This window comes from Malaclemys terrapin, chromosome 7, assembly GCF_027887155.1.
Source record: "Malaclemys terrapin pileata isolate rMalTer1 chromosome 7, rMalTer1.hap1, whole genome shotgun sequence".
Classification (NCBI taxonomy): Eukaryota; Metazoa; Chordata; order Testudines; family Emydidae; genus Malaclemys; species Malaclemys terrapin.
Window position 1 is genome coordinate 1,402,311 of NC_071511.1, and position 25,838 is coordinate 1,428,148.

The window sequence follows — 25,838 nt, forward strand, 5'->3', positions numbered from 1 at the left end:
CTCCTTTCCAGAAAAATATTGAACAATATGGAACCTATCACGGAACCTTGAGCCCCTGTGCTGTTAACCTTTTGCCCGGATGAATATTGACTATTTAATTTGTTTTCTGTTTCCTAGCCAGCTTTTGATCTATGACAACAGTTTGCCTCTCACCCCATGACTACTTCATAGTCTCTTGGGTGGGACTTCGTCAAAGGCATTTTGGAAATCCAAATAAATTATGTAAACTGGTTCTCCCTTAGCCCCTACTACCTTGACACAGAGAATTCTAAGAGATTACTGAAACATCATTTTCCCTTGCAGAAATCATGCTGATTAGATGCTCTCACGATGTTTCAGGTGTTCTGCTTTTAATTATAATTTAAACCGATTTTTCCAGGTACACATGTAAAGTTCACTAGTCTGTTGTTCCCAGGATCACTGCTTAAGACTTTTTAAAAAATATTGGTACAACATTTGCTACTCTCTAGTCCTCTGGAATAGTAGCAGTTTTTAATGAGAAACTGCATATATTGTGTTAGCAGTTCAGCTATTTCCTACCCAAGTTCCTTCATAACTCTTGGATATACTGTCTGGGCCTGGTTACCTGTTAGGTTATCAGTTTGCTTCAGCACCTCACCTGGGTCTCTGAGGGCACCTCATCTTTATTCCCAGAGCAGGGCCCAGGGATGGATGTCCCCAGTGTTTCTGGCAGTGAAGACTGAGGTAAAATAAAATTTCTCAGTGGTGTCCTAATCTTCCTCATTGCTCCCTTCTTTATCCCTAGTGCTTCAATGGACTTATCTATTATTTTGCACGCTTCCTGTTCTGGTATCGTTTAAAAAAACAAGGAGGCCATTGGCACCTTAAAGATTACCGGACTTATTTGGGCATAAGCTTTCATGGGTAAGAAAACCCTTCAACTACAGCTAACGCAGTGGGTTTTTTACCTACGAAAGCTTATGCCCCACTAAGTCTACTGGACTCCTCGGTGTATCCACACAACCAGCCTGATCCTTGGTCTCGTTAAAGACTCTCCTTGGCTGCTGGGCGTTCACCCCTTAGCTGTCTGAGTTTTAAAATTCATGTTGGCCCTTGTCGTTTGCCCCTTGCTGCGGCTGTAATGTAAACCCGTGTTTCTCAGAGGGGGCCACCAGGGGCTTTCCTGGGGGTCCCAGCCGGGGGCGGGTCCCTGGGCGCCCCGCCGTGGTGCTGCTGGCTGGGCCTGGCCCCCTCTCCCCGCCGGAGCCGGCTGGGGGGCAGCCCGGGAACTCCCCACCGGCCAGGGCCCCTGGGGCTCGGGCGGGGCGGGGCGGGGCTCTGGCCCCCGGGGCCTAGCGCGGACCCCGGGGCGGGGGCGGGGCGCGGGCTCGTGTCCGCGCTCGGCCCCCGTAGGGGGCGGGGCCCGGGCCTGCGCGGGGGTTTATCTCCGGGGCGCGCGCGGGGGGCGGCTCTTTCTGGGCCACGCGGCCGCAGCCGTTAGCCGCGGAGCCGCCATGGCCGATTACCTCATCAGCGGCGGCACCGGCTACGTGCCCGACGACGGGCTGACGGCGCAGCAGCTCCTCAACTGCGGGGACGGGCTGACCTACAAGTGAGCGGGGGGGGCCGGGGGGTCTGTGCCTCTGTGGGGCCGGGGGGGGTCCCGGGGGGGGTCTGTGCCTCTGTCGGGCCGGGGGGGGGGGTCTGTGCCTCTGTCGGGCCGGGGGAGGGTCCCGGGGGGGGGGGGGTCTGTGCCTCTGTCGGGCCGGGGGAGGGTCCCGGGGGGGGGGGTCTGTGCCTCTGTCGGGCCGGGGGAGGGTCCCGGGGGGGGGGGTCTGTGCCTCTGTGGGGCCGGGGGGGGTCCCGGGGGGGGTCTGTGCCTCTGTCGGGCCGGGGGGGGGGGGTCTGTGCCTCTGTCGGGCCGGGGGAGGGTCCCGGGGGGGGGGGGGTCTGTGCCTCTGTCGGGCCGGGGGAGGGTCCCGGGGGGGGGGGTCTGTGCCTCTGTCGGGCCGGGGGAGGGTCCCGGGGGGGGGGGGTCTGTGCCTCTGTCGGGCCGGGGGAGGGTCCCGGGGGGGGGTGTCTGTGCCTCTGTCGGCCGGGGGGGGGGGGGGGGTCTGTGCCTCTGTCGGGCCGGGGGGGATCCCGGGGGGGGGTCTGTGCCTCACCCCCCAATTGCCCCTCATCTCCCCCGCACTGCCCGGTGCCAGGTAACCCGGTCTGAGACCGCCCCGGAGCCAGGCCAGGAAGGGCTGTGGCGGGGGTCGGGGTCGTGTCATTGGCATGCAGGTGATTTCAGTTTGTCTCTTTCTATCCCATCTTCCAGTGACTTCCTTATTCTTCCCGGCTATATTGACTTCACTGCAGAGCAAGTGGTGAGTATGAAGGTGAAGTTTGCATTCTCTGGGATTAATGACGACAGGCTGGTGCTCCCTGACCCCAGGGCTTTGCTAACCGGCTGCTTAAGTGGCCATTGTAGAGGGAGAGAACGATCTTTATTTTTACTATCTTGGCTGCCCTTGGAGCTAAACTCTTGGAGACATTGATGCCCCTTTGAAGATCATGGGAACTAAGAAAAACACTTTGTTGTACAGCAGTGGTGTGTGGCATATGAATCCATGTGGTGTGTGGCAAAAATCCATGCTGGCTTCCCTGGTTCACAGGCCCAGGTAGAGTTGCTTTGGGATGAACTTGCATATCACCACAACAAACCTTTTCTTCTTTTAGGACCTAACTTCAGCGTTGACCAAAAAGATCACCTTAAAGACTCCCTTGGTTTCCTCTCCTATGGACACAGTGACCGAGGCCAGCATGGCCATTGCAATGGCGGTGAGTGCCCATGGACAAGAACATTAGAAAGTGGGAGAAATGACTCCTGTAAACTGAAGAATAACTTTAATACCAGTTCCCAAGAGTGATGACATCATCGGTGTTAAACTTAGTTTAAAATAATGTGCGACAGTGTTAAACCAGCTGTCGCTAACTAGGCTCGCTATTGCCAGCTGCTGTTTTTTCAGATCTCCTTAAGCTGGTCTTGTTGTTAGTGGGTTAGATCTTATTTCTCCATTGTATTGGAGCTTTATCAATGTGTTCTCTGAGCAGGAGAGCGGGAGCCTCTCAGCTGCTGTAGTCCTACTCTTAACTCTATAAGGGAAAACAAACCGTTTGTAACATACAACATTTGATGTTAAATCAACTTAAAAGAAAATTGGAGCGTGTTTTGGGCCTGAATATACTCCTTACGCTGGTATCCCATAAGCAGCCATGGGGGTGGGAGGCAAGTCATGTCTTTGGATAAGGGAATCCTGGCATTTCTACTGTTCAGATCCTGCCCTCAGGCCTTGGCTACACTGGTGCTGTACAGCGCTGCAACTTGCTGCGCTCAGGGGTGTGAAAACGCGCCCCCCCCCCTCCCCCCCCCCGAGCACAGCGAGGGCAGCGCTGTAAAACACCAGTGTGATCAGAGCCTGCAGCGCTGCACGCTCGCTCACAGCGCTGCAAGCTACTCCCCTCGGAGAGGTGGAGCTCTCTCGCAGCGCTGGCGGCGCGACTACACTCGCGCTTCACATTCCCAAGTGTAGCCAAGGCCTCAGTGTATCTGAGCTCCCATTAGAAGTGCAGTTTGCTCTGCTACAGTAGTAGTCTGCTGTCTGTACCTGGTTGTTGAATTCACCAAATAAAGTTTAGGGTCCCTATCGTTGCAGTGACTTACTGCTGCCTCTGTGTGTTCTCAGCTCACAGGTGGGATTGGATTCATCCATCATAACTGCACACCGGAATTCCAGGCCAATGAAGTACGGAAAGTTAAGGTAAAGAACAGCTGAAGCAGGAAACTAGGAGATGGGCAAGTCACTAAATGTCCAAAGGGATCTGGCTCCAGTTTGAGAACCATGAAACAGGCTTAAGCAAAGGAGAGCTGGCAGGGACTCACTCCCCCCTGTATTCTAGTCTCTTAGAGCAGTGGCACTGGTCAGTGCAGGTGGCCATATCAGCTCTTCTGTCTTGCCATATCCCACAACAGCTAGGGACACGAGAACCTGCTTACTGAGTGTGGGGGAATGTTGGCCAGGATGCTGGGGTTAAATCCCCACCTGCCTGTTTTGAAAAGTGTCAATGAATTTATCCCCAGAGATGGGCAGAAAGGAGCTTGACTTGGTTGATGCAGCATCCTTGCTACTGTAGTCACTGACCCCAAATACCTGTGTGCAACGGACTCTGGCAGCTTGGGGAGAGTGACAGACCTTCACCGCTCTCGTACCCTGAGGAGTGTTAAATGCCCGTCACATTACAGCTCAGTCTATCCAGGTTGTTTACTCTGCTCTCTGAATGTGCTTTGTTTCAGAAATATGAACAGGGCTTTATCACAGACCCAGTGGTGCTGAGCCCCAAGCACAGAGTGAGTGATGTGTTTGAAGCAAAAGCCCGTCATGGATTCTGTGGCATTCCTATCACAGACAATGGAAAGATGGGGAGTAAGCTGGTGGGGATCATCTCATCCCGAGACATTGACTTCCTGAAAGAGGAGGAGCACGACCTGCCCCTCAGTGAGGTTCGTTACCCGAGGACCCACACTCCTGGTGGGAGAGGGAGGGTTATGTTAGGAAGTGCTACAGCGTGTGCTGACGACAAAGGCTCAGTGCTTGAATGAGGTGTGTGAACCAGCCTGGCGGGAACAGGGGCCTGGCTCTTTGTTTTATTCCAGGTTTAAATTAGTCTTTCTGTTGCTTAGTTGAACTGCTCACCTCTGGGTTCTGTGCCTGCTGCTTCATTCTGTAGCTGCATATTCTGTGCCTATTACTAGCGTGTTCCAATGACTGCTGGCTCGGGTTTACCATTTGGCACAATCTGGCCATGATCCTTTTTGCTTCCTGTCGCAGTCATCAGGGGTGCAGGAATGCAGGGGACTGGGGGGCCACACATGGCCTTTCCACTTTTGAAAGTGGACAGACCTGGCCCATCTGCTGTTCGTCATGGGCCCTGTCCCTTCTCTTCCTCCATAAGACTTCCATCGCCAGGTCCAGGTGAGAGCGGCCCAGACAGCTGTGGGGAGCTGCGGACCCTTTACGTGCCTGGGATGGGGAGGCCCGAGAGCCTCTGGGGAAGAGGAGGGGCAGGGGCGGGGCGGGGCCTCGACACCCACCCTGGCAGACATTCACTATTGGCTGTAGCCATCATTTCTCTCCTGGGTCTGTATTGGCTACTGCTGCTCTCCTGTAGTGACCTGGCCTTTGGAAAAGTGACATTGTTTGTTTGAATGCAGAGGCCAGAGTCGCCAAGCTCCCATTCACTGAATAGTGCTTTCAGGCTCCTGGTATAATCCCTTTGTCTGGGACTCTCTCAGTGCAGGGTAACCCCTGGGCTCAGTAAAGTCATACTTAGCACGTCCACAGTGCTTCATTAACAAACTTTCCTTTTCTTCCTCTTGCTCTCTCCCTTCAGCCTGCAGCATGCACTCTGTGTGAGCCTTCTGGTGCTAATTCCGTTGGTACTGGTACTGGGGAAGGGTTGTGGTAGCTTGTAATGATAGATCTTCGGTGTTGTCAGATGACAGCATACAGTAGTTTTTAGTGCTGCTCGGCCAGTGCCGCCCTCGTGACTTAGGTCAGCATGAGCTAAAGATAGACCCAGCTTGGCATTGCATTCATGTCCCAACTCCATTTTCAATCTCCCGTTACTAGCCAAAGAGACGCTGACAATGTCACTTCAGGAATGGTACCAAAGAGGCTTGTGTTTCTTCAGAGATGCTGAACCATTCAGAACATCGAACGGTCATAATGGGTCAAACCAATGGTCCATCTAGAACAGCATTCTGTCTCTGACGGTGGCCAGTTGAGATTCATGCCATATCTCCTGCTTAGGCCTCTTAGCATCTACGCTGCAGAGCTGGAAGCCCCTTTCCTATTCTTGTTTCAAACGTTGATTCCTGTGCATGCAACAATAGGCAGGAGAGTTTATTGGCCTTTCTGTAACAGCCCTGGTTCTCATCCCACTTATGATTTAGCTCTAATGCCCTGCTCATTGCTCTCATAGTCTCTCCAAGTAATTAGTGCTGGGTGTTATTTTCTCCCCCCCGCCCCTTTCTGGAATTCTTTTCTGTGCAATCTGAGACCTAACAAACCAGCCCCCTCCACCCCAATTTTGATTAGATGTTACTTCCCTGAACTCAGGGAGAAGAGATCTTTCTTGAATATGTACCTTATGAGCCTTGTACAGGTGCACACTGGTGCTGGTTTGTCAGAGTGGACACAGGCAGGCATGTTAATTTAGATTAGGCTGTCAATCGATCAAAAAAATTGATCGCGATTAATCGTGCTGTTAGAATAGTATTTATTTTAAATATTTTTGGATGTTTTCTACATTTTCAAATATATTGATTTCAATTAGAACACAGAATACAAAGTGTACAGTGCTCACTTTGTATTTTTTATTACAAATATTTGCACTGTAAACAAAAAATAGTATTTTTAATTCACCTCATAAAAGTACTGTAGTGCAATCTCTTTATGATAAAAGTTGAACTTACAAATGTAGACTTATGTACCAAAAAAACCTGCATTCAAAAATAAAACAATGTAAAACTTTAGAGTCTACAAGTCCACCCAGGCCTCCTTCTTGGTCAGCCAGTCCCTCAGACAAACAAGGTTGGTTACATTTGCAAGGAGATAATGCTGCCCACTTCTTGTTCACAACGTCACCTGAAAGTGAGGACAGGTGTTCGCATGGCACTGTTGTAGCTGGTGTTGCAAGATATTTACGTGCCAGATGCGCTAAAGATTCATATGTCCCTTTATGCTTCATCAACCATTCCAGAGGACATGCTTCCATGCTGATAGAATCATAGAATATCAGGGTTGGAAGGGACCTCAGGAGATCTAGTCCAACCCCCTGCTCAAAGCAGGACCAATCAATCCCCAGACAGATTTTTGCCCCAAATCCCCAAATGGCCCCCTCAAGGATTGAACTCTCAACCCTGAGTTTAGCAGGCTAATGCTGTGGGTTCTACTTGATAACAATCCAAAGCAGTACGGCCCGACACCTGTTCATTTTCATCATCTGAGTCAGATATCACCAGCAGAAGGTTGATCTTTTTTGGTCGTTTGAGTTCTGTAGTTTCCGCATCCGAGTGTTGCTCTTTTAAGACTTTTGAAAGCATGCTCCACACCTCGTCCCTCAAGATTTTGGACAGCACTTCAGATTCTTAAACCTTGGGTCGAGTGCTGTAGCTATCTTTAGAAATCTCATATTGGTACCTTCTTTGCGTTTTGTCAAATCTGCTGTGAAAGTGTTCTTAAACCAAACATGTCCTGGGTCATCTGAGACTGCTATAACATGAAACATTTGGCAGAGTGTGGGTAAAACCGAGCAGGAGACATACAACTCTCTCCCCAAGGAGTACAGTCCAAAATTTTATTGACGCATTATTTTTTTAACGAGCATCATCAGCATGGAAGCATGTCTTCCGGAATGGTGGCCAAAGCATGAAGGGGCATACAAATGTTTAGCATACCTGGCATAAGTGCCATGCGAACGCCTGTTCTCACTTTCAGGTGTCATTGTAAGTAAGAAGCGGGCAGCATTATTTTCCATCAATGTAAACAAACTTGTTTGTCTTAGTGATTGGCAGAATAAGTAGGAAGACTGAGTGGACTTACAGGCGCTAACCATTTGGCACAATCTGGCCATGATCCTTTTTGCTTTTTGAATGCAGTTACGTAACCAAAAAAATCTGCATTTGTAAATTACACTTTGCCGATAGAGATTGCAGTACAGTACTTGTATGAGGTGAATTGAAAAATACTATTTCTTTTGTTTATCATTTGTACAGTGCATATTTGTAACACAAAATGTGAGCACTGTACACTTTGTATTGTGTGTTGTAATTGAAATCAATATTGAAAATGTAGAAAAACATCCAAAAATATTTAATAAATTTCAGTTGGTGTTCTATCGTTATAAGTGCGATTAATCACGATTAATTTTTTTGAGTTAATTGCGTGAGTTAACTACAATTGATTGACAGCCCTAATTTAGATGTGGCCTCTTCCTCCCATCCCCTGCCCTTATTCTGCAGCCTCAGGCACTGCCAAGCAGAGTCCCCCTAAAGCCAGCGTGCTAGGGAGCGCTGTCTGAAAACAATCCCAGTGACTGGTGGAGTTTCTGCCAGAACAGTAAGAGGCTGGGATTATATCAGGCAAATGAGTGCTGGAGCTAGGTTCCTAACCTATTAAAAGTACTTTGGTCTGCATTGTGTAGCTGGTGATGTGAGGGGAGTCTGTGCTGCTGAAATCCCAAGTAGAGGGGGTGAGGTTCTTCCTTCTCTCAGGGTGATCTCCCTGGGTTGGCCGGTGGTATGGACATACAGCCTATGGACACAGCTTTGTGCCGGGCTCCATGTGGATTTGAGTGGACTGTTTGAATGGGTATAGAGCGCTGCAGGCTGAGGAGTCATTTTCATGGGCTGCTCCACGCTATCGCGTGCTCCCTCGTCCATCCCATATATAGCGTTTGTTGGGACCCTCTGGCTCCTAGCAAGTGGCCACTGAAGCATCTTTGCTTGGCAGTTTGTTTCCTGTCCTGGATCAAGTGGGAAGGAGCTCACTCGTGTGACTTTTCATTCTTTGCCCCTTTTCTATCAGATTATGACAAAGCGGGATGATCTCGTTGTAGCCCCTGCAGGGGTAACGTTAAAGGAAGCAAATGAAATTCTGCAGAGAAGCAAAAAAGGTACCGTGACTAGTTGTGTTGCGTGGGTGAACAGTGTCTGGGGTAGAGCAGGGGTCGGGGGGGCGGATGTGAGTGCACACGTGTGCACATCTGGGAAATGCTCTCGTGCTCCTCTCTCCACACATTCAGTTTGTTTCTCAATGCAAATGTTTTTCCCTACAATAAAAGACTGATGCCAGGTGTCCCATGGGCTGTTCCTTCCAAATCTCCCTGGGGAGAAGGGATGGTAAGGACAGGCGTGTCCTGGAGCCCCAAACGAGCGTGAAGACCTGCCAAAAGACTAAAACCTTCACCTTCATCTCTGAGTCTGCTTAGAACTTCAGGGATTCCTGCCAGTCAAGGTGCTGAAAAGCTGTAAATGCCAAGAGCGCACTTGGCTGCAGGCTTTTAATTTTGTATCCAGTTTCTAGTGTGTGGTTTCAGAGGCTTGTGCCCAGTTCAGTTCTGGGGGGGGTCTGGAGTCACTTGAGTACAAGTGCCCTTTTTGAATTCAAGGCTGTGCAGCACGATCAGGATCCTAATCCGGCGCCCTTTCCCAGTCCTACTGACTTCTCAGTCTGCCAGCTGGGCTTCAAAAGCAAGTCCTGCTCAGGCTGCCGGTCACTCTTTGCATCTCTGGCATACAGTGTGAGCCGGGTTCCTGCCCTGAGGGCCAGGCTGGTGGGAGGTTCTGACATGATGGTGTATTTCTATTTATTTCAAGGCAAGCTGCCCATTGTCAATGAGGAGGATGAGCTGGTTGCTATAATCGCCCGCACGGATCTGAAGAAGAACCGGGATTACCCGCTCGCGTCTAAAGATGCTAAGAAGCAACTGCTCTGTGGCGCTGCCATTGGAACCCATGAAGATGACAAGTATCGTCTGGATCTCCTAGTGCAGTCGGGGGTGGATGTCGTCGTCTTGGTGAGCACCAGGGTTTGGCTTCTCTTAGTTGAGTGAATTCCACACATCCTGACCAGTTTTTGATTAGCAGCCCTCTTCATAGCATAGCTTCATCATGGACTTTGTGACTGGCCCCCTTGTGCCAGTGGCCTAGCTTGGACCTGCAGGGCTGGGGCAGGAGGGAGACTAGTCTAAATGGCCAGTCTGTTCATGGTGGGGCATTCTGATGGCATGTGTGTTGATACAGATACTGGTCTGCTAGCATGTGGTGATTGGTGCAGCTCGATATAGTGACGTCAGGCTAGATGGCTGTAATTACAAAGGTGCTCTGCTCGCTTGATGTCTGTCACTGACCATAGGACTAATGTACAAACACGTGTTGGGCTCCTTGTGTGAAATAACAGTACTGTGTCCTTTAATTACCTGATTATTAAAACAAATAACACAGAGGGACCAATATGGAACTTCTCGGCAGTCTGTCCTGTCAGCCCCACGTCTCTAATCATTTGGGCACAGCAGTTTGCACGTGCCCTTGCTGTCGATAGGTTAGTCTGAGAGCCCAACTAGAAAGGAAATGGGAGATATTGGTTATACAACACTTGTTTCACAGGCCATGTTAGTTAGCTGGATTAGTCATAAGCACCTTCTATCTCCCATTCCAACAAGGGGGCTGGTGCACTTAGTGTGGAGCCTCCATAAGCAGGGACTGCTGCTGCCGCCTTGGGAAAAGGTGACTAACTTTTCCTGTCCTCTTAGGGTGTCTTCACCACACAGGGAACTTGAGTTCTAATCCGTCTTACCTCTGACTTGACTCCTGTCCACATGCAAAATTCTCTAGCTGGAATTAAGCAGTGCTTTAAACTCACGCTCGCTAGCTCATGAGGTGGATGGGGAGGTGGCGCTGACTCTGCAGTGGGGATCTCATCAATAGCTAATCCAATTGCTCTGTGCTGCTAATGTGCTCTCTGTGTAAGGCCAGTGGTGTTTTGAAGTGTGGTTGCTGTCAGGCCTGGCCTTAAAACCTAGCTTATCATAGCTATGGTGTTCAGAGGTGTGAAAAGTCCCACGCCTGAGTGCCGTAGCTATGCCAGCTGCAGTTAGTTCAAGGGAAGAATGCTGCCATTGCACGGGGAGATGGAGTTCCTGTGGCGACAGAAAAACCCCTTCCATGGCTGTCGTCTGGCCTACACTAGAAGTGTAGGTCGGTTTAACTACATGGCTCAGGGGTGTGAAAAAATCCACGCCCCTGACTGGTGGTGTTGACCTGAGTCCCAATATAGACCGTGCTAGGTTGATGAAAAAATTCTTCTGTCGACCTAGCTACTGCTTTTCAGGGAGGTGGATTACCCCATGCCAAGGAGAGAACTCCGCCTGTCAGCATTGGTTGTGTCTACACTGAAGGGCTCCAGTGGCGCGGCTGCAGCGTTCTGTGTCTGCACTACACTAACAGTGCTGCAGCTGTGTGCCGCCCTAGCGCTTGTGGGGTAGATGTGGCCTCACCCAAGGCAGGCTAGCTACAGTACAGTAACCAGAGTGTGAACTTGTCAGAACTGGAGCTGACTGTGCTGTGAAGACCCACCCAGAGTAAAATGAACGACAAAAACCGAGCTGTGTTCATGGGAGTTGGGAAGAGTTGTCCTTGAGCATCTCTGGGGTCTGTTTGAATTCAGTATTCGGGGGGCCCATCACCGTAGTAGCTGAGCACCTGACAATGTTCACCACCCCTCTGAGGGCAGGCAGTCCTGCCATTCCGGTTCTAGGGGTGGGAGACCGGTCTAGTGACGTTACCTGACAAGGTATTTGTGGCAGAGCAGGTACTGAACTCTGGTCTCCTAGCCCAGGTCAGGGCTCTAACCACGGGACCATCCTTCCTCACTCATATAGACTGTACAGTGGACACATGCGTTTCTTGGGGGTAGGACAGGACCATTTGGACGATGAGGACTAGGCAGGTGGCTAGCTGCTGTTCCAGTGCTAAGGGCTCGGACTGACCTTCGCCTCACACCCTTTCTTTCCAGGGCAGTGTTAGTGAGCCCTCCTCTTGTCCTGGGGTTCGCAAGGCAGCTGTCTCTTGGCAGTATGAAGTTGAGGCCCCGAAACTCACAATTCTCTAAAGAATGCAGCTCTTAGATGTTTCTCTTAGCCCTCAGCGTGAGCTGTGTGTGTGCGTGTGCGCCCTGCACTCATTAGGCTGAAATGTCCTGTAAGATGGAAGTTTGTGGTGGTTTTCTCTTGTAGCTCATGTCTTCCTGGCCTTCTGAGCCTGGGCAGTGGGGTCTTTCCGTACTGACGTGAATTAATCACCTGTTTGCAATGTGCTGAAGTCTCTGTGACTCTCCTAGGGCTGGATTTAAAATCCTTTGTAGCTATTTCGGTTGATTTTGTTTTTCTTTCTCTTCTAGGATTCCTCTCAGGGCAATTCCATTTTCCAGATCAACATGATCAAGTATATCAAGGAGAAATATCCTAACCTACAGGTCATTGGAGGCAATGGTAATCTACTAAATGCAATTTTAGCTTCTAGACTGACAGTTTTCAGTTGTAGTGAGACATGTTGACCTGCTTTAAATGAGCGTCCCTGTCACCTGCCCAGTGGGACTTTGCCCTGTGTGTCAGGTGTATAGAATATGGTACATCACCTGACGGACACTTCTGTTCTGTGTGAAAACTTCTCACTCAGGATTAATGCAGTGTGTGCAATCCCCAGCCTTGACCCGTTGCTCTCTGGGCTCTGTAACATTGGTTTGAAATCCTTCTAGGATTTCAGGGATCTGGTTCTTGGAGGACTCCTACCTTGTGTGGAAAATAAACAGCAACATCCATCAGAATCTGGCAGAGCAGAGTTTAACTCTCTTCCTCTTGTCTTTATCTGCGTTACCAAATATGTTGCTAACGCAGCATAGTGCCTCCTCCAGCCTTTGTCCCCTGCGTGGCCCTAAGCATGTCTCTCGCTTCCTCTGCCATTGTACAATGCATTACAATGTCTCGCTAGTCTAGCTGCAGCACGGACTCCCCTGCGCCATTGGGTTAGTGGGGAAGCAGGGGAACATCAAGTGCTGTTGTGGATTCAGCAGCCAGTACAATGCCAGTGAAAAGGGCAGTGGAGAAGCATGGCCCTGGGAAATCAGTCAGACACGAACCACGTTGGGAGGGACCCAGTCACAGGCTAACCCCACCCCCACCCAGGCTCTGGCATCAGGCTGATCCCGCCCAACCCCCCAAGGGGTGGCTGTGTAGGTGTAAAGCTAACCCCTGGTCCCTGCACACCAAGCTGGCAAGGTCTCTTCCTAGAGCAGTCAAACATCCAGGCCTGGCTTTCACCCTGGTTCAGTGTGCACATGCCATGGCTGTGGTGACTGGTGCCTGCACAAGAGCAGCAGGGAGATGCGCGCACACTTCTCGGTTGACTGAGAACCAGCCGTTTGGTGCCGGGTTGCTGTTGAGATTTGAAACTGACTTTGTGCATGACCTGTTGTGTTACCATGCACAACAACGCAATTGGCCTGCCTCCAGAAGGGAGCACTCTCCATCCCTAGATCCCGGGGCTGTGAAGCTGAATCAGGTGCTGTTTGTGGGACCCGCTGAGATGGCCGAGTGGAAGGCGCTGGGCAAGTGCAGAGAACCCAGCTCAGGGAGGAGGGCAACTGACTAGCTACTAATGGTGAAAGGAGACAGCGTTCTCATTTAAAAACCTTCGTCTGTTTGCTTCAGTGGTGACGGCAGCTCAGGCGAAGAATCTGATCGATGCAGGGGTCGATGCTCTAAGGGTCGGGATGGGCAGTGGCTCCATCTGCATCACGCAAGAAGGTAAAGAAAATTTTTAATATCTTCTCAATAGCTAGAAGAACAAATATCCGCAAAACATTCCTATCCAGAGCCTGCGATAAGTCTGCAGCGATGCAGTCCTCGAGTGGTGGTGACTGTCCTGCCGCAGGTCCGGTGTAATGGGGATATGATTTTACAGCTGTGTAGTGCCAAAGACACTCCAGGGCTGGGTGTGGGAGCATAGACGTGTCACTCGACCTGATCTCCACCTAAGTGAGCAGGGCAAAGGAGAGGGCATTGGGTACAGACGTTGGGGATTTCCATTTGCTCGGCATAGCTAGGAGGGCAGCAGAGAGGATGGTGATAGAACTCCCAGGGTTGTTTGTGTGGCCCTGCCCTGGGACAGCTGCAGCTGACAGTAAGATCCTTGTGTGTTTGTTGGTCGGCTGGATTGGTGCCAGGGAGCAATTGCCTGCCAAGATGAGGTTTTTGAATGCAGCTATTGCAGTTAGCAGGATTCCAGGGGCGCCTGTGCCAGGCAGGCAGCGTTCCTAGGCACAGTCTCTAGCCTGGCTACTAGACTCAGTGGCCGGGCATGTCCTGGAATGAAGACTGGTTTTAAAGCTGCAACTGGACATCACTGTTCCAAGTGCAACAAGCAAGCAGGGGTGTGGATGCCTTGTGAGGGGCCATCGCTGCGGCAGTCTGGCTGCAGAGCCCCTCTCTTGAGCTTTGCTGTAATGGACCTGAAACAAGCCGCTGCCTAGAGAAGCAGCCCTTTGCCATATGCATGCAGGGTCTTCCTGCAGATCCCAGCAGCAGTACTTGGGGCCCTACGAGGACACACCTTGGGGACAGCCCCCTGTACCAAGGATCTGTGTTCTCGCTCTGCCCGCTCAGGGAGCACCTGCTGCTTGGAGACTGGCCCAGGTGTTGCGCTGGAGAAACTGTTGTGTCTTTTTTGTGTAGAATGTTTTATTGAAGAGCCGCCCTTCCCCACCCTATCCCCTGCTGTACCAGCAGTTCCTGGTCTGGGCCAGGCCATTCACGCACAGTGCGTTCCTGCTTCTTTTCATTCTCACCCATGGATAACTGGAGGAAATGATGGCAGATTCCAGCACTACAATGTGATGAGTACAGCCAGACTCTGGGAGCTCTGCCCCTATCTTGGCAGCAGAGACCGAACATCTGTACTTCCCAGTGGCTGTTGTGTGGCAGCTGTTTGTGCCAGGAACACCAGGAGCAGGTAGAGGAGCCAGTGTTTCAGCGTCAGATGGATTTCTCCATGAAATGTCCCTGGAGTAGGGAGAGCACATGCTGAGTGCCAGGTTGTGCTCCCCTGGACATGGCCTTCAGCTTGGCATCCTTCTCAGTGGCTTGGACTGAGAGGGACCCCCGACGTCCGAGTTCTGGCTCGGTTATCCCAGGCTCAGCCTGGTAAAGTCACTGCTGGGGGGCCCTTTATTCTGCTGCTGCTGTTTGTTTCTAAATTGTATTTATTTGTTTTGTTTAGCTGCTCCACAGATCCCTCCAGAACTAAAGTCCCACAGCCCCAAGTGCCCGTCTTCTGTCATGGGCACCTATAGTAAGTCACTTGCCCTGTTCTCAACCTTAATTCTGTCTTGAAGCAGGACCCTGATTGGCTGCACATGGCCCCTCCGCTTGTTTGAGAATAATTGAGTTGTAGATGCACTTGGGGTTTTGTGGCTTTGGATACTGGTAGTTGACCCAAAAACTGATGCTGAGAAGTCTTTCTGATTTCTAAAGCAGGGTTCTGAATTGTCCTAATTGAGGCCAGCTGGGCTCGTCAGTGTCTTTAATCCAACCCAATTAAAAAACCTGATTGAGCTTCCTCATGGGGCACTGCTGAGCCTCTAACTGGAGGGTGGTGCCTAGGCAGAGCCTGCAATTCTGCTCTGTGTTGGGAGAGGTTACACATCAGCTACATTTCGCCTTGTGTGAAGCTAGCCGTGCTGTGTGAACGGGACTTTAACAGGGACTTTCACCCTGTGGCGAACCTGGAGGGCACATCCCAGAACCATGCCCTTTGCCAGTGATTCTGATCTGCGTGTGTGAGGAAGGGCTCTTCTCCCTCTCACCTTGCGAGCGCTACTTTTTGAAGTTACAGGATCAAGTAGGTGACGAAGATGAATCTTGGCTTTTGCCCTATTTGCTATTTGTGAAGCACTTCAAAGGGAAAGAGGTTTCTGGTTTGGATCCTGGGTTGTACCCACTAGCATGACAGTCCTCTCTTAGCGCCACCCTTACAAGCGTTTGCTCTGAATACAGGTGAAGTGTGCCTACATTTTGAACCCTGCTTTGGAAGCCTGCACCCCCTGTTTGTCTTGGCACTGGGAGCTGGGACAGCCAAATACAGTCATGTGATGGTCCCATGTGCCCTGTGCCAAGAGGTGAATTATAAAGGGCTGGTCTCCGTTATTACTTCTCTAATATAGCGACAAACTTCTGTTCTTTGTAGAGAATAATGGGACCCAGAGGCTTGGGGCCCTGGGTTTCTTTGAAATCAGGCTGTTGCACAGAGGAGATGGTGCCGTCAGATGTCCGTACAGGAGCTCCTCACTTAACGTTGTTTGAGTTACATCGCTGCTCGTTTAAAGTTGTGCAGTGCTCCCTTATAATGTCATTAGGCTGCCTGCTCTGTCCATTGCTTGTAAGATTCTGTGGAAGAGCAGTGACTTTACAAGGGAGCGTCCTCTTCTCCGCCTCCTCCCCCTCCCTCCCAGCGCTTCCCCCACTGCCAAACAGCTGTTTGGCGGCACTTAGGACTTTCAGGGGGAGGGGGGATACGGTGTGCTCCGGAGAGGAGGTGGAGTGGGGGTGGGAAGAGGTGGGCTGGAGTGGAGTGGGGCGGGGACAGGAAGAGGTGGGCCCGGAGCATTCCCGGCAAAGTCAGCGCCTGTTCTTCTCCAGGGAAGCTGCCGCTGCGAAGGTGCTTCCTAGCGTCCTTGCCTGCAGCACGCTGTGCCTGTGTGGGGTAAGCCAGGGGCACTTCCCAGCCACAGCACAGCACAGTATATAATGCCTTTTGTCTGACCCAAAAAAATTTCCTTGGAACCTAATCCCCGCATTTACCTTCAATCTTATGGGAAAATTGGATTCGTTTAACATCGTTTTACTTAAAGTTGCATTTTTCAGGAACATAATTACAACGTTAAGTGAGGAGTTGCTGTACGGGCACCCTCAGTCTCTCCTTCGGCAATGCACTACCAAGTGAGACCATCTCTTAACACTAACAGCATTCACGTTATTGCTAGCAGACACTTCTTCATAGCTGGCTGGGTCCAATTGACTCTTTCATGATCGCTACCTGGAATTCTCCTCCCAACCTGAGCTGCTGGTGTGAGCACAGGGAGAAATGTGTGAGCTGTGCAAAAAGTAGTTTGTAAAGGCTCCCTCTTCTGGCAGAGCACCAGTCACTAGGAGTTGGCACACTTGGTGCTGCTCCCAGGTGGCAGCTTGAAACCCTGCATCAAACATGATGTTTGCACCCTGAATTACTAATCTTGCATGTTCATAATCTCATCTGGGTACTGTGCTAATTGTGATTGGAGGAAAGGCCTCCTGGTGATTATGTTGCTGGGGGAAATCTGAGGGATGGGAAGGTTACTGCAGTGTATGTGCATGCACTTGGCTGGTAAATGTACCCGAATACGTGTCATTCAGTGGTTTCCCTTCAGGTGTTTTTGTACAGTGAAAAGCCTGTAGTTGCTACAGACTGGTCTCAGATTTACCAGCGCTTTATTTGCCCCCACTGATGGCTAAACTTTAAGGAGGCCCTGCTATGCTGGGGAAACTTACATTTCCAGCACCACATCAGTCCGCCCTGTGTCTGTTTCCTTTTCTGTTGTTGCTTATCAATAGAAACTCTCTCCTTTTGGTCAGATGCCTCTTCCTGGCTGCACATTGACATCCCATCATTGTGGTGATCAGCAGTGCGGGGAACACAGCAATCATCTGGGGACTCATTGGTCTTGGGTTTCTTGGGTCTGGCCCTATTTCCTTCTGTGTCTTGCTGGACACTAGGTGGTGAGTGAATCAGTGCCCCTAAGGACTGAGCAGCTGGCGTCCATGATTTCACCAGGGCTCTTGGTCATTCTGTAACCACTGCAAAAGCTGCTCTGTGGCATTGGGGCAGCAGTTACTTCATAGCCCCCGTTCACCTTCCTTCTGGGACTTGGGGCCAGGGCTGCTTGATTTCGTGTGGCTTATTCCAGGGGAGAAGCAGACTGGGAGGTCTGTGTGTGACTGAAAGCTGAAGGACCTTTAACCAAGGGGATTGCTGCAGCGCCTGGTACTTGATGGTTCACCCTTTCTCTTCCTGGATCTAGTCTTGGCCTGCGGCAGGCCCCAGGCCACAGCAGTGTACAAAGTGTCTGAATATGCCAGGAGATTTGGGGTCCCGGTGATCGCAGATGGAGGGATCCAAACCGTAGGACACGTTGCCAAGGCCCTGGCACTCGGTGCTTCCACAGGTGAGGGGGATGGGGGGAGCTTAAGGCATTCTCCTTTTTGGGGGATTTGCTTTGCCATTGGAATATCAACCCAATGAGTGAGCTTCTTATTGCCTGTAGACTGTTCTGCAGCGCTCACTTGGCAGTGTTACAGGAGCTCTGCAAAGCCCTGACCGTGTCTGCATGAGTGCCAACACGATCACAGCCGGGCCGGGAGTGGGAGATTGCTGGTGTATTTACATTGCCCAGGCTGCAATGTAACAGCAGTGAACGTACATTGTGCACAGGGCATTGATCTACTCTAGTGTCAGGGCAGGGAGACTCTGCCAGGACAGTGCAGCATTCTCCAGACAGGTCTGCTGGTGCCACATGCCCCGTGCACTAGTGTGAGGCTTCTTCCAAGCAGAGTGCCACTTGTGCCAAACAAACCTGGCTCCTTCGTGATCTAGGCCTTTTGCCCAGAGGTACAAGGGCTAACCACAAACCCAGTGAGCCTCTAAGCAGTTGTCTTTCTCAGTCTGTTCTTCACGTCTACATGCTCTGTAGGGTCCAGACTTACCCCTTCCTCAGGGTTTATCAAACAAAGAAATGAATGACTTAAAAGATCAGCTGAGCCCTTCTCCAAGTTTGTCTGTTCCTACGGTTCCTCCCTCAGGACTGCTCAGCCCCCACCTCCCTTAGAGCCAGGTGAGGGTAACACCTCCTCCTCCTGGGGGAGTTGTCAACGCAGCAACACCTGCTAATGGGGGCGGGGGCCCAGCAAACAATGGCAACTGGGTATATTCTGGCCAGCTCCACTTTCACCCTGTGCCCAGATCACAGGGTCATGCTGCCCCCTCCGAAAATGCAGGCTCTGGGGCCCACCAAGTGGCTGAACAAAGCCTTGCTCCAGTGTAAGCTCCCCTCCTGTGCCCTGTGGCTGACTCAGCTGTCACTCATCTTCTCGCTGGCTTTAGTGATGATGGGCTCGCTCCTGGCTGCAACCACGGAAGCCCCTGGAGAGTACTACTTTTCGGACGGAATTAGGTTGAAGAAATACCGGGGAATGGGATCATTGGATGCCATGGACAAGAACTTGGGCAGCCAGACCCGATACTTCAGGTAGGAGAGACTGGCATGAGGGGCGGCAGGTCCCCGAGTCGGTGAGATTACTGCCTTAGCTTGCCAGGTCTGGTTTGTTCCATGGACTTTTTTTTTCCCCCCCAACCATCCCCAGTGAGACAGATAAAATTAAAGTGGCCCAGGGGGTGTCTGGTGCAGTGCAAGACAAAGGTTCTATCCACAAGTTCATCCCGTACCTGATTGCTGGGATCCAGCACTCCTGTCAGGATATCGGTGCTAAGAGTCTGACCCAAGTCAGGTAAGAGACTTCCCCGTGTGCGCGCTCAGCTAATCCTCATCTCGTCATCCCTGAGCTAGCGTCTGGTAACTGGCTCCTTGCAGCTGGTAGCCAAGGCCCACCATGTCTCAGACCGCGATCTCTGGTGCAACTGAGCTGTAGCCCCTGCTCCCAGCCCAGTCCCCAGCAGGCACACCCTGAAGGAGGAGTTGTGCGTTGGGATGGGATGGGAGAGCGCTGCCTGGGCAGTCTTGCTGAGGGAGGAGCTGGAGCTGGCCGCCTGGCTCTGCTCCTTCCAGAAATGGGCCCAGGGGCGGGGAAGCATGTGGCAACCCCTTGCTCGTCCTGTGTTGCAGTTGGTGTGAAATCTCCTTGCCCCACTGCACAGTACAGTCTCTCCCCAGGCCTGCAGCTCCCCATGGCACACTGAGGGCCAGAGGCCGCCTAGCCGCGGCCTGGGGAGCATGACCCCAGATCTGCTTTCCCTCGGCAGAGCCATGATGTACTCAGGAGAACTGAAGTTTGAAAAGAGGACGACGTCTGCCCAAGTGGAAGGAGGAGTTCATGGCCTCCATTCGTAAGTCCCCTGCCAGCGCTGCCCTTCACTGGGCTCTTAGCGGCTCAAAACACTGTTGGATGTGGCCCAGCCCAGCCCACTAGTCTAATGCTGTAGGCCCTGCAGGCAGTGGTACAGGCTGCATCCCATTGGCTGGCAGGGAGCCGGGGGGTGGGGGTTACTGGCTTACCTGCTGTTTTTAGCAGCTGGAGCTGTTCCATAATAGCACTGGCCTTGGATTCCCCAGACACTGCAGATCTACGGCAACTGACTGCCCCAGCCCAGCGGACCTAGGGCTGGAGAGCAGGGGCTGCTGGGGGCTGGGCAGGCCGGGAGGTGGAGGGGCCAGGCCCATGGCAATTTTCCTGTCTGTTTAGATATGAGAAACGCCTCTTCTGAAGGAGGGTCTGTGCCTGTACTCAACGCCTTGCTGCTCTGCAGCCCTCGGCCACGCACCTGAGCTGCTCCTGTCACAGAAGTGCCATTATCCTGCCAGCACCTGCTACTCCCCGTCCCCGTGAAGACACCATGCCAGCGGGGCTCAGGCCCTGCCGCGTGTTGGCTGTGTTTTACAATAAAAGAAAAGAGGGTGGGGCTCCTTGTCTGTCTCAGTCCCACCACCTCAGGCCTCCTGTCCCCTGTCATGCCCCCGGGGTCCCCTTAGGCTGGTTTTGTTGCTGGTCCCAGGATTTGCTCTGGTGCAAGATTGTGAGAGCAACTGCTGTCTCCCCATGCTTCAGTCCCTGTGAACCTGCAGCCTGAACACCACAGCTTGCTGATGTGCTTCACAAGGGTTAGTCTACTGCCTGTAAGTCAGCAAGGGCAGAACAGACCTGGGGGAAGTGGAGGAACTTCTGCTGCAAATGCCCCTTCAAAACCCAGCTGCCTTCTCTAACCCCTGCTACCTGGCAGGGCACAATCCAGCTGTGGCCTGCTCGGCTGCCCCAAAGTGGAGTGGAAGGTGCAGGTCCTAGTAATGCCCAATGTGGTTAGGTGAGTTTCAGCCCCACTCAGGGCCCTGTAAGGGGCAGAAAGCCCCCCCAGCAAGGGCGGCATTCACAGGGCTCCTCTGACAGGAATGCTGCAGGGGGCCAGGGGGAGAGAGAGGCCAAGAACTGGTCTGCACAAACATGGAGGTAGCTGCCCCTGCTTTCCAAGGGCTGCTGTAGCCCCTTGTCTTCCTTTGCCCCCTCCCCTGCTGAGTGAGTGACCAGGAGGAAGGAAGCATTCACAGCTGGGCACCGGCTGCCTTTCCCAGGAAAAGCAGCAGTGAGGCTGCTCACCATTTATTCTGAAACATTTTCTCCTTCCTAGTAACAGTTCATGTTCCCCTTCCAGGCCCTGTGAGGCGTTTAACCCTTTGTACACAGGCTGGGTGTGAGTCCCAAGGGCCAGACGGGCGGAGCTGCTTCTACATCAGGGCACTGCCAGCACTGGGGGGGATGAGGGCAGCCGCGGTCGCACGACGCTCACTTATCAGGAAGTTGAATGTTGCACAAGCATTAGGCTGTGAAAGAGAAGGCAAAGGCCCAGAAACACTCAATGACTAAAGCAGAGCCCTTGGCCATGTGGAACATTTACCCCAGTCCCCACCTGCCTTTCGCTGCCAGACACATGATCTGTAGCCCAGGGACCAGAGTTCCTTGCCTGGCACCTATCAGAAAAGTAACATTAACCTTGTGGTGGCAGGAGTACGTCTCAAGCCAATAGCCACCAAGGCACCGTTGGCCTGTCCCAGCGTGTGCATAGGGTACATGGGGCCCTTCACATTCCCTGCCCTGCAGGGTCATGCGTGACCTCCACCCAGCTGAGCAAGGGGCCAACGCAGAGGGCAGGGCCTGGGGAGGGTTGGGACACCAGGCCATCCCCTCTGTGGCTGCACTAGGAGAATCTAGCTCCAGCTGCCTGGCTGGGCGGGCACAGACAGCCGTTACCCTCGCCTCCAAAGGTGCCCCTTGTTCTGACCTGCTGCAGACAGCCCTGGGACAGGGGCCTGGCAGGTCTGCTCAGCTTCACCCCCATGGTCCCAGCATGTCCCCCCTTACCGTGTCCTGCACCTCCACAGCGATCCCACATTCCCTCATGAACTTCAGGATACCAGGCTCCAGCCGCTCCACCTTGTCCCCTACGCCCAGCACCAGGATTTCTAGCAGCAAGAGACAAGCCCAGCTGAGTGAGGCTGTGTTGGCCACATGGCAAAACCCAGTCCCGCCTCCCTCCCTTCCCCGGCCACAAGGCCTGTCCCTCTCCCAGCCACACCCCCATCCAGCCATTCAGACTGCAGTGGCCAAGGCCTTGTGCATAAGACCCTAAGTAACCCCAGCTTGGCCGCCCCGCTCCCGACACTCATTGCTGGGCAGTGTCTGGGGAAGGGCAAGTTCTGCTTTGGCTCAGACAACCCACATAGCCAGGGTAGCAGGACACGTGCCAGCACACGCCAGGGCAGTCCCTGCTCCTGGCTCGCTCTGGGGACTGCTACACCCAACCAGTGACGGCAGAGCGCTGCAGGGAGCAGCAGAGTATTCCCCAGTGCCCCGCTCGTCTCTGCGCCTCCCACCTACCTATTCTCGGCTCCAGCAGCCGGAACAGCACCAGGCTCTCCTTGGTTATGTCCTGGTAAGAGCCAACCTGAAGGAAAGGAAGGACACTCACCTCTCCTGCCCACAATGCCACCTGGCTTGCAATGCAGCCTGTGCCCTGCATGGGGGACATGCCCCTGGAGCTCGCTGCTGCCTGGACTGGGCAGGTTTCAACATAGCCAGGGAGGCTCAGGTCAAAGCACCTGCATTCCCCCTTGTGGGCAGGGAAGAGTCAAAAGTGACTAGCTCCCTGGGTCTCCCACACACCCACCCCCAGGACTGGACTGGCCACGCCACCTGGGCATAGGGAACTCCACTTCCCCAGGGCTGGGAGCTCAGCACAGTGTGGAGTTGAAGGCCCAGGCCCTGTGGGGAGGGGGAGGTCCCCCGGGGCCAGGCTCCAGGCCCTGCCAGCTGGGGCACTCACATTCCACTGCAGGATGGCGCGTGGGATGATGGCGCAGGGCCCCACCACCTTGTCTCCATTGATGGTGAAGCCCCAGCTGGTGTAGCCGTCTATGAGCATCATGCTGGGGGATTCCCGCTCCATCAACTTCAGCGTTGTCTTCTGGTAAAGCTCGTCATCTGCAGGGGTGAGGCGGTGACCCCGGCGTGGCTGCCTGTCACAAGAGGGCTTGACTGAGACCCACTAGCCAAAAACCCCAGGACTTAGCTTCCTCGACAGTCCCCCTTGAGCAGAGACCTCCCCCCACTGGGCTTGGGTTAGGGTTAGCCAAGGCTCCCAGGCAGTCTTTGAGTGGCCAGGTCAAGCCACACCACACAGGGACCAATTACAGGAGCAGCAGCTGGGCCTGGATAAAGGGGGCTATGGGCACTGCTGGCCAGCTCTGTCTTGCTGCTAGAGCACCGGCCAGCCTGGACCCGGCCTCATTCCACACAAGCCCCGTTCGGAGAGGGGGGGTTTGGCCCGGAGCAGCCAGGCTCTGCTACCTGCTCATGAAGGCTCACTCTGCCTGAGAGACGGTCAGGCCAGTCTGCACTGGGCCATGGGAAATCCAGGGAGAGGTGGTGCTGGGGCCCTCAGCTCCGCTGGGCTCTCCCGGCCTTACCAGTCAGGTGCTCTCCTGGCAGCTGCCAGCCTCCAGCTAGGAGTTAAGCCCCCGCGGCAGAACATCTTCAGTGAGGCCAGAATCATCCTGCTGCAATGACACGGAGAAAGGGTTAAAGCCAGAGCTGCTGCCCACGGGAAGCTGCTGGGCGTGGGGAGTCCCTGTGCATGCTCACAGCCCACCCGCCCTGTGCCACAGCTGAGCTCAGCCCTCTGCTGCCGCACGTGTGTTACCATGGCCCACAGCCCACGGGCTGCATCTCACTTAGGCTGAAGGCAGGGGCATGATCCCATCTGTAAAGTACCAGGCAACCCTCATGCACCGGAGAAATCACCAGTGCCAGGCTCAGTCCAGGTCCAGCACCAGCTGCGAGGGAGAGCCCTGGGCTGAACCACAGAGGGCTGCGGGTCGGGAGTGAGGGGCACTGGCGGGGGGGGCGGGGCTGGGGGGGGCAGGTCGGGAGTGAGGGGCACGGGGGGGGCGGGGCTGGGGGGGCTGCAGGTCGGGAGTGAGGGGCACTGGCGGGGGGGGCTGGGCTGGGGGAGGGGCACGGGGCGGGGGGGGCAGGTCGGGAGTGAGGGGCGCGGGGGGGGCTGGGCTGGGGGAGGGGCACTGGCGGGGGGGGCTGGGCTGGGGGAGGGGCACGGGGCGGGGGGGGCAGGTCGGGAGTGAGGGGCGCGGGGGGGGCTGGGCTGGGGGAGGGGCACTGGCGGGGGGGGCTGGGCTGGGGGAGGGGCACGGGGCGGGGGGGGCAGGTCGGGAGCGAGGGGCAGCGGCTGCACGAGCCCCGCTTACCAGGCCTGGGGACGCTGCCGAGGAGCGGAGCGGCGGGAAGAGCGGCCCGCTGGGCCCTGCCGCCGCTCACGCTGCCCCCTGCTGCCCGGCGCTGGGAGCGCCCCTGTGCTCTGTGCCGCCCCCACCTGCGCCCCCAGCCCCACGGCTCTGTGCGGGGCCAGCGCCCCCAGCGCCCCCAGCCCCCCGGCTCTGTGCCGCCCCCACCTGCGCCCCCAGCCCCCCGGCTCTGTGCTGCCCCCACCTGCGCCCCCAGCCCCCCGGCTCTGTGCCGCCCCCACCTGCGCCCCCAGCCCCACGGCTCTGTGCGGGGCCAGCGCCCCCAGCGCCCCCAGCCCCACGGCTCTGTGCCGCCCCCACCTGCGCCCCCAGCCCCCCGGCTCTGTGCCGCCCCCACCTGCGCCCCCAGCCCCCCGGCTCTGTGCCGCCCCCACCTGCGCCCCCAGCCCCCCGGCTCTGTGCCGCCCCCACCTGCGCCCCCAGCCCCACGGCTCTGTGCGGGGCCAGCGCCCCCAGCCCCACGGCTCTGTGCCGCCCCCACCTGCGCCCCCAGCCCCACGGCTCTGTGCCGCCCCCACCTGCGCCCCCAGCCCCACGGCTCTGTGCGGGGCCAGCGCCCCCAGCCCCCCGGCTCTGTGCCGCCCCCACCTGCGCCCCCAGCCCCACGGCTCTGTGCCGCCCCCACCTGCGCCCCCAGCCCCACGGCTCTGTGCGGGGCCAGCGCCCCCAGCGCCCCCAGCCCCACGGCTCTGTGCGGGGCCAGCGCCCCCAGCGCCCCCAGCCCCACGGCTCTGTGCCGCCCCCACCTGCGCCCCCAGCCCCCCGGCTCTGTGCCGCCCCCACCTGCGCCCCCAGCCCCACGGCTCTGTGCGGGGCCAGCGCCCCCAGCCCCACGGCTCTGTGCCGCCCCCACCTGCGCCCCCAGCCCCACGGCTCTGTGCCGCCCCCACCTGCGCCCCCAGCCCCACGGCTCTGTGCGGGGCCAGCGCCCCCAGCCCCACGGCTCTGTGCCGCCCCCACCTGCGCCCCCAGCCCCACGGCTCTGTGCGGGGCCAGCGCCCCCAGCGCCCCCAGCCCCACGGCTCTGTGCGGGGCCAGCGCCCCCAGCGCCCCCAGCCCCACGGCTCTGTGCGGGGCCAGCGCCCCCAGCGCCCCCAGCCCCACGGCTCTGTGCCGCCCCCACCTGCGCCCCCAGCCCCCCGGCTCTGTGCTGCCCCCACCTGCGCCCCCAGCCCCACGGCTCTGTGCGGGGCCAGCGCCCCCAGCGCCCCCAGCCCCACGGCTCTGTGCGGGGCCAGCGCCCCCAGCCCCACGGCTCTGTGCCGCCCCCACCTGCGCCCCCGCTCCCCCCGCCCCACGGCTCTGTGCCGCCCCCACCTGCGCCCCCGCTCCCCCCGCCCCACGGCTCTGTGCGGGGCAGCGCCCCCGCTCCCCCAGCCCCACGGCTCTGTGCGGGGCAGCGCCCCCAGCCCCACGGCTCTGTGCGGGGCAGCGCCCCCAGCCCTCTGGCCACGCTCCCAGTCCCTTCCTGGGGGGCGGTGAGCCCCCAGGCCCGGGCGGGGGTCGCTGGCGTGGCCGGGACGCGGCAGCCAGGGCAGCCCCAGGGCTGCTGGCCCAGCCAGACGAGGAGCCTGGAGTGATTCACTCGCCCCACCGGGCCCTGAGCCGAGTGCCAGGGCTGCTGGAAAGCACCTGCCCCTG

At 55.3% G+C, this 25,838-nt stretch overlaps 2 protein-coding genes across 4 annotated transcripts; one reads left to right on the forward strand and one right to left on the reverse strand.

Annotated features, from left to right (window-relative positions):
- Nucleotides 1-1,417: 1,417 nt before the first annotated feature.
- On the forward strand, nucleotides 1,418-20,290 carry IMPDH2 (inosine monophosphate dehydrogenase 2). 2 transcript variants are annotated; one of them, XM_054035799.1, is made up of 15 exons: nucleotides 1,418-1,573; nucleotides 2,285-2,333; nucleotides 2,686-2,787; nucleotides 3,693-3,767; nucleotides 4,301-4,507; nucleotides 8,595-8,682; nucleotides 9,386-9,585; nucleotides 11,967-12,057; nucleotides 13,276-13,371; nucleotides 14,843-14,914; nucleotides 17,679-17,822; nucleotides 18,758-18,902; nucleotides 19,018-19,161; nucleotides 19,634-19,717; nucleotides 20,074-20,290. In XM_054035799.1, the coding sequence occupies exons 1-15, from the start codon at nucleotides 1,476-1,478 to the stop codon at nucleotides 20,093-20,095; spliced, it is 1,617 nt and encodes a 538-aa protein (XP_053891774.1). In that variant the 5' UTR covers nucleotides 1,418-1,475; the 3' UTR covers nucleotides 20,096-20,290. The 2 variants fall into 2 exon arrangements, with proteins under 2 accessions (XP_053891774.1, XP_053891773.1); XM_054035798.1 differs by lacking the exon at nucleotides 14,843-14,914 and having other exon boundaries at nucleotides 1,419-1,573.
- Nucleotides 20,291-20,942: 652 nt separating this feature from the next.
- Nucleotides 20,943-24,210, reverse strand: NDUFAF3 (NADH:ubiquinone oxidoreductase complex assembly factor 3). Of its 2 annotated transcripts, none has more exons than XM_054035802.1 (6): nucleotides 24,141-24,210; nucleotides 23,346-23,435; nucleotides 22,703-22,895; nucleotides 22,258-22,324; nucleotides 21,742-21,842; nucleotides 20,943-21,203 (listed from the first exon to the last, which is right to left on the reverse strand). In XM_054035802.1, exons 2-6 carry the CDS (start codon nucleotides 23,429-23,431, stop codon nucleotides 21,108-21,110), a joined length of 543 nt encoding a protein of 180 aa, XP_053891777.1. In that variant the 5' UTR covers nucleotides 23,432-23,435; nucleotides 24,141-24,210; the 3' UTR covers nucleotides 20,943-21,107. The 2 variants fall into 2 exon arrangements, with proteins under 2 accessions (XP_053891777.1, XP_053891776.1); XM_054035801.1 differs by lacking the exon at nucleotides 24,141-24,210 and adding an exon at nucleotides 23,610-23,714.
- Between the last annotated feature and the right edge of the window lie 1,628 nt (nucleotides 24,211-25,838).

Excerpts from the sequence above, each read along its gene's own strand:
- IMPDH2 (XM_054035799.1), top strand. The coding sequence starts at position 1,476 with ATGGCCGATTACCTCATCAGCGGCGGCACCGGCTACGTGCCCGACGAC. Across the intron at positions 3,768-4,300 it reads ATGAAGTACGGAAAGTTAAG|AAATATGAACAGGGCTTTAT; the intron begins GTAAAGAACAGC and ends GCTTTGTTTCAG. Across the intron at positions 14,915-17,678 it reads TTCTGTCATGGGCACCTATA|TCTTGGCCTGCGGCAGGCCC; the intron begins GTAAGTCACTTG and ends TCCTGGATCTAG.
- NDUFAF3 (XM_054035801.1), bottom strand. The coding sequence starts at position 23,638 with ATGGGATCATGCCCCTGCCTTCAGCCTAA. Across the intron at positions 22,896-23,345 it reads GCCAGGAGAGCACCTGACTG|GCAGCCACGCCGGGGTCACC; the intron begins GTAAGGCCGGGA and ends CTCTTGTGACAG. Across the intron at positions 21,204-21,741 it reads CTGTGGAGGTGCAGGACACG|CCTAATGCTTGTGCAACATT; the intron begins GTAAGGGGGGAC and ends TCTCTTTCACAG.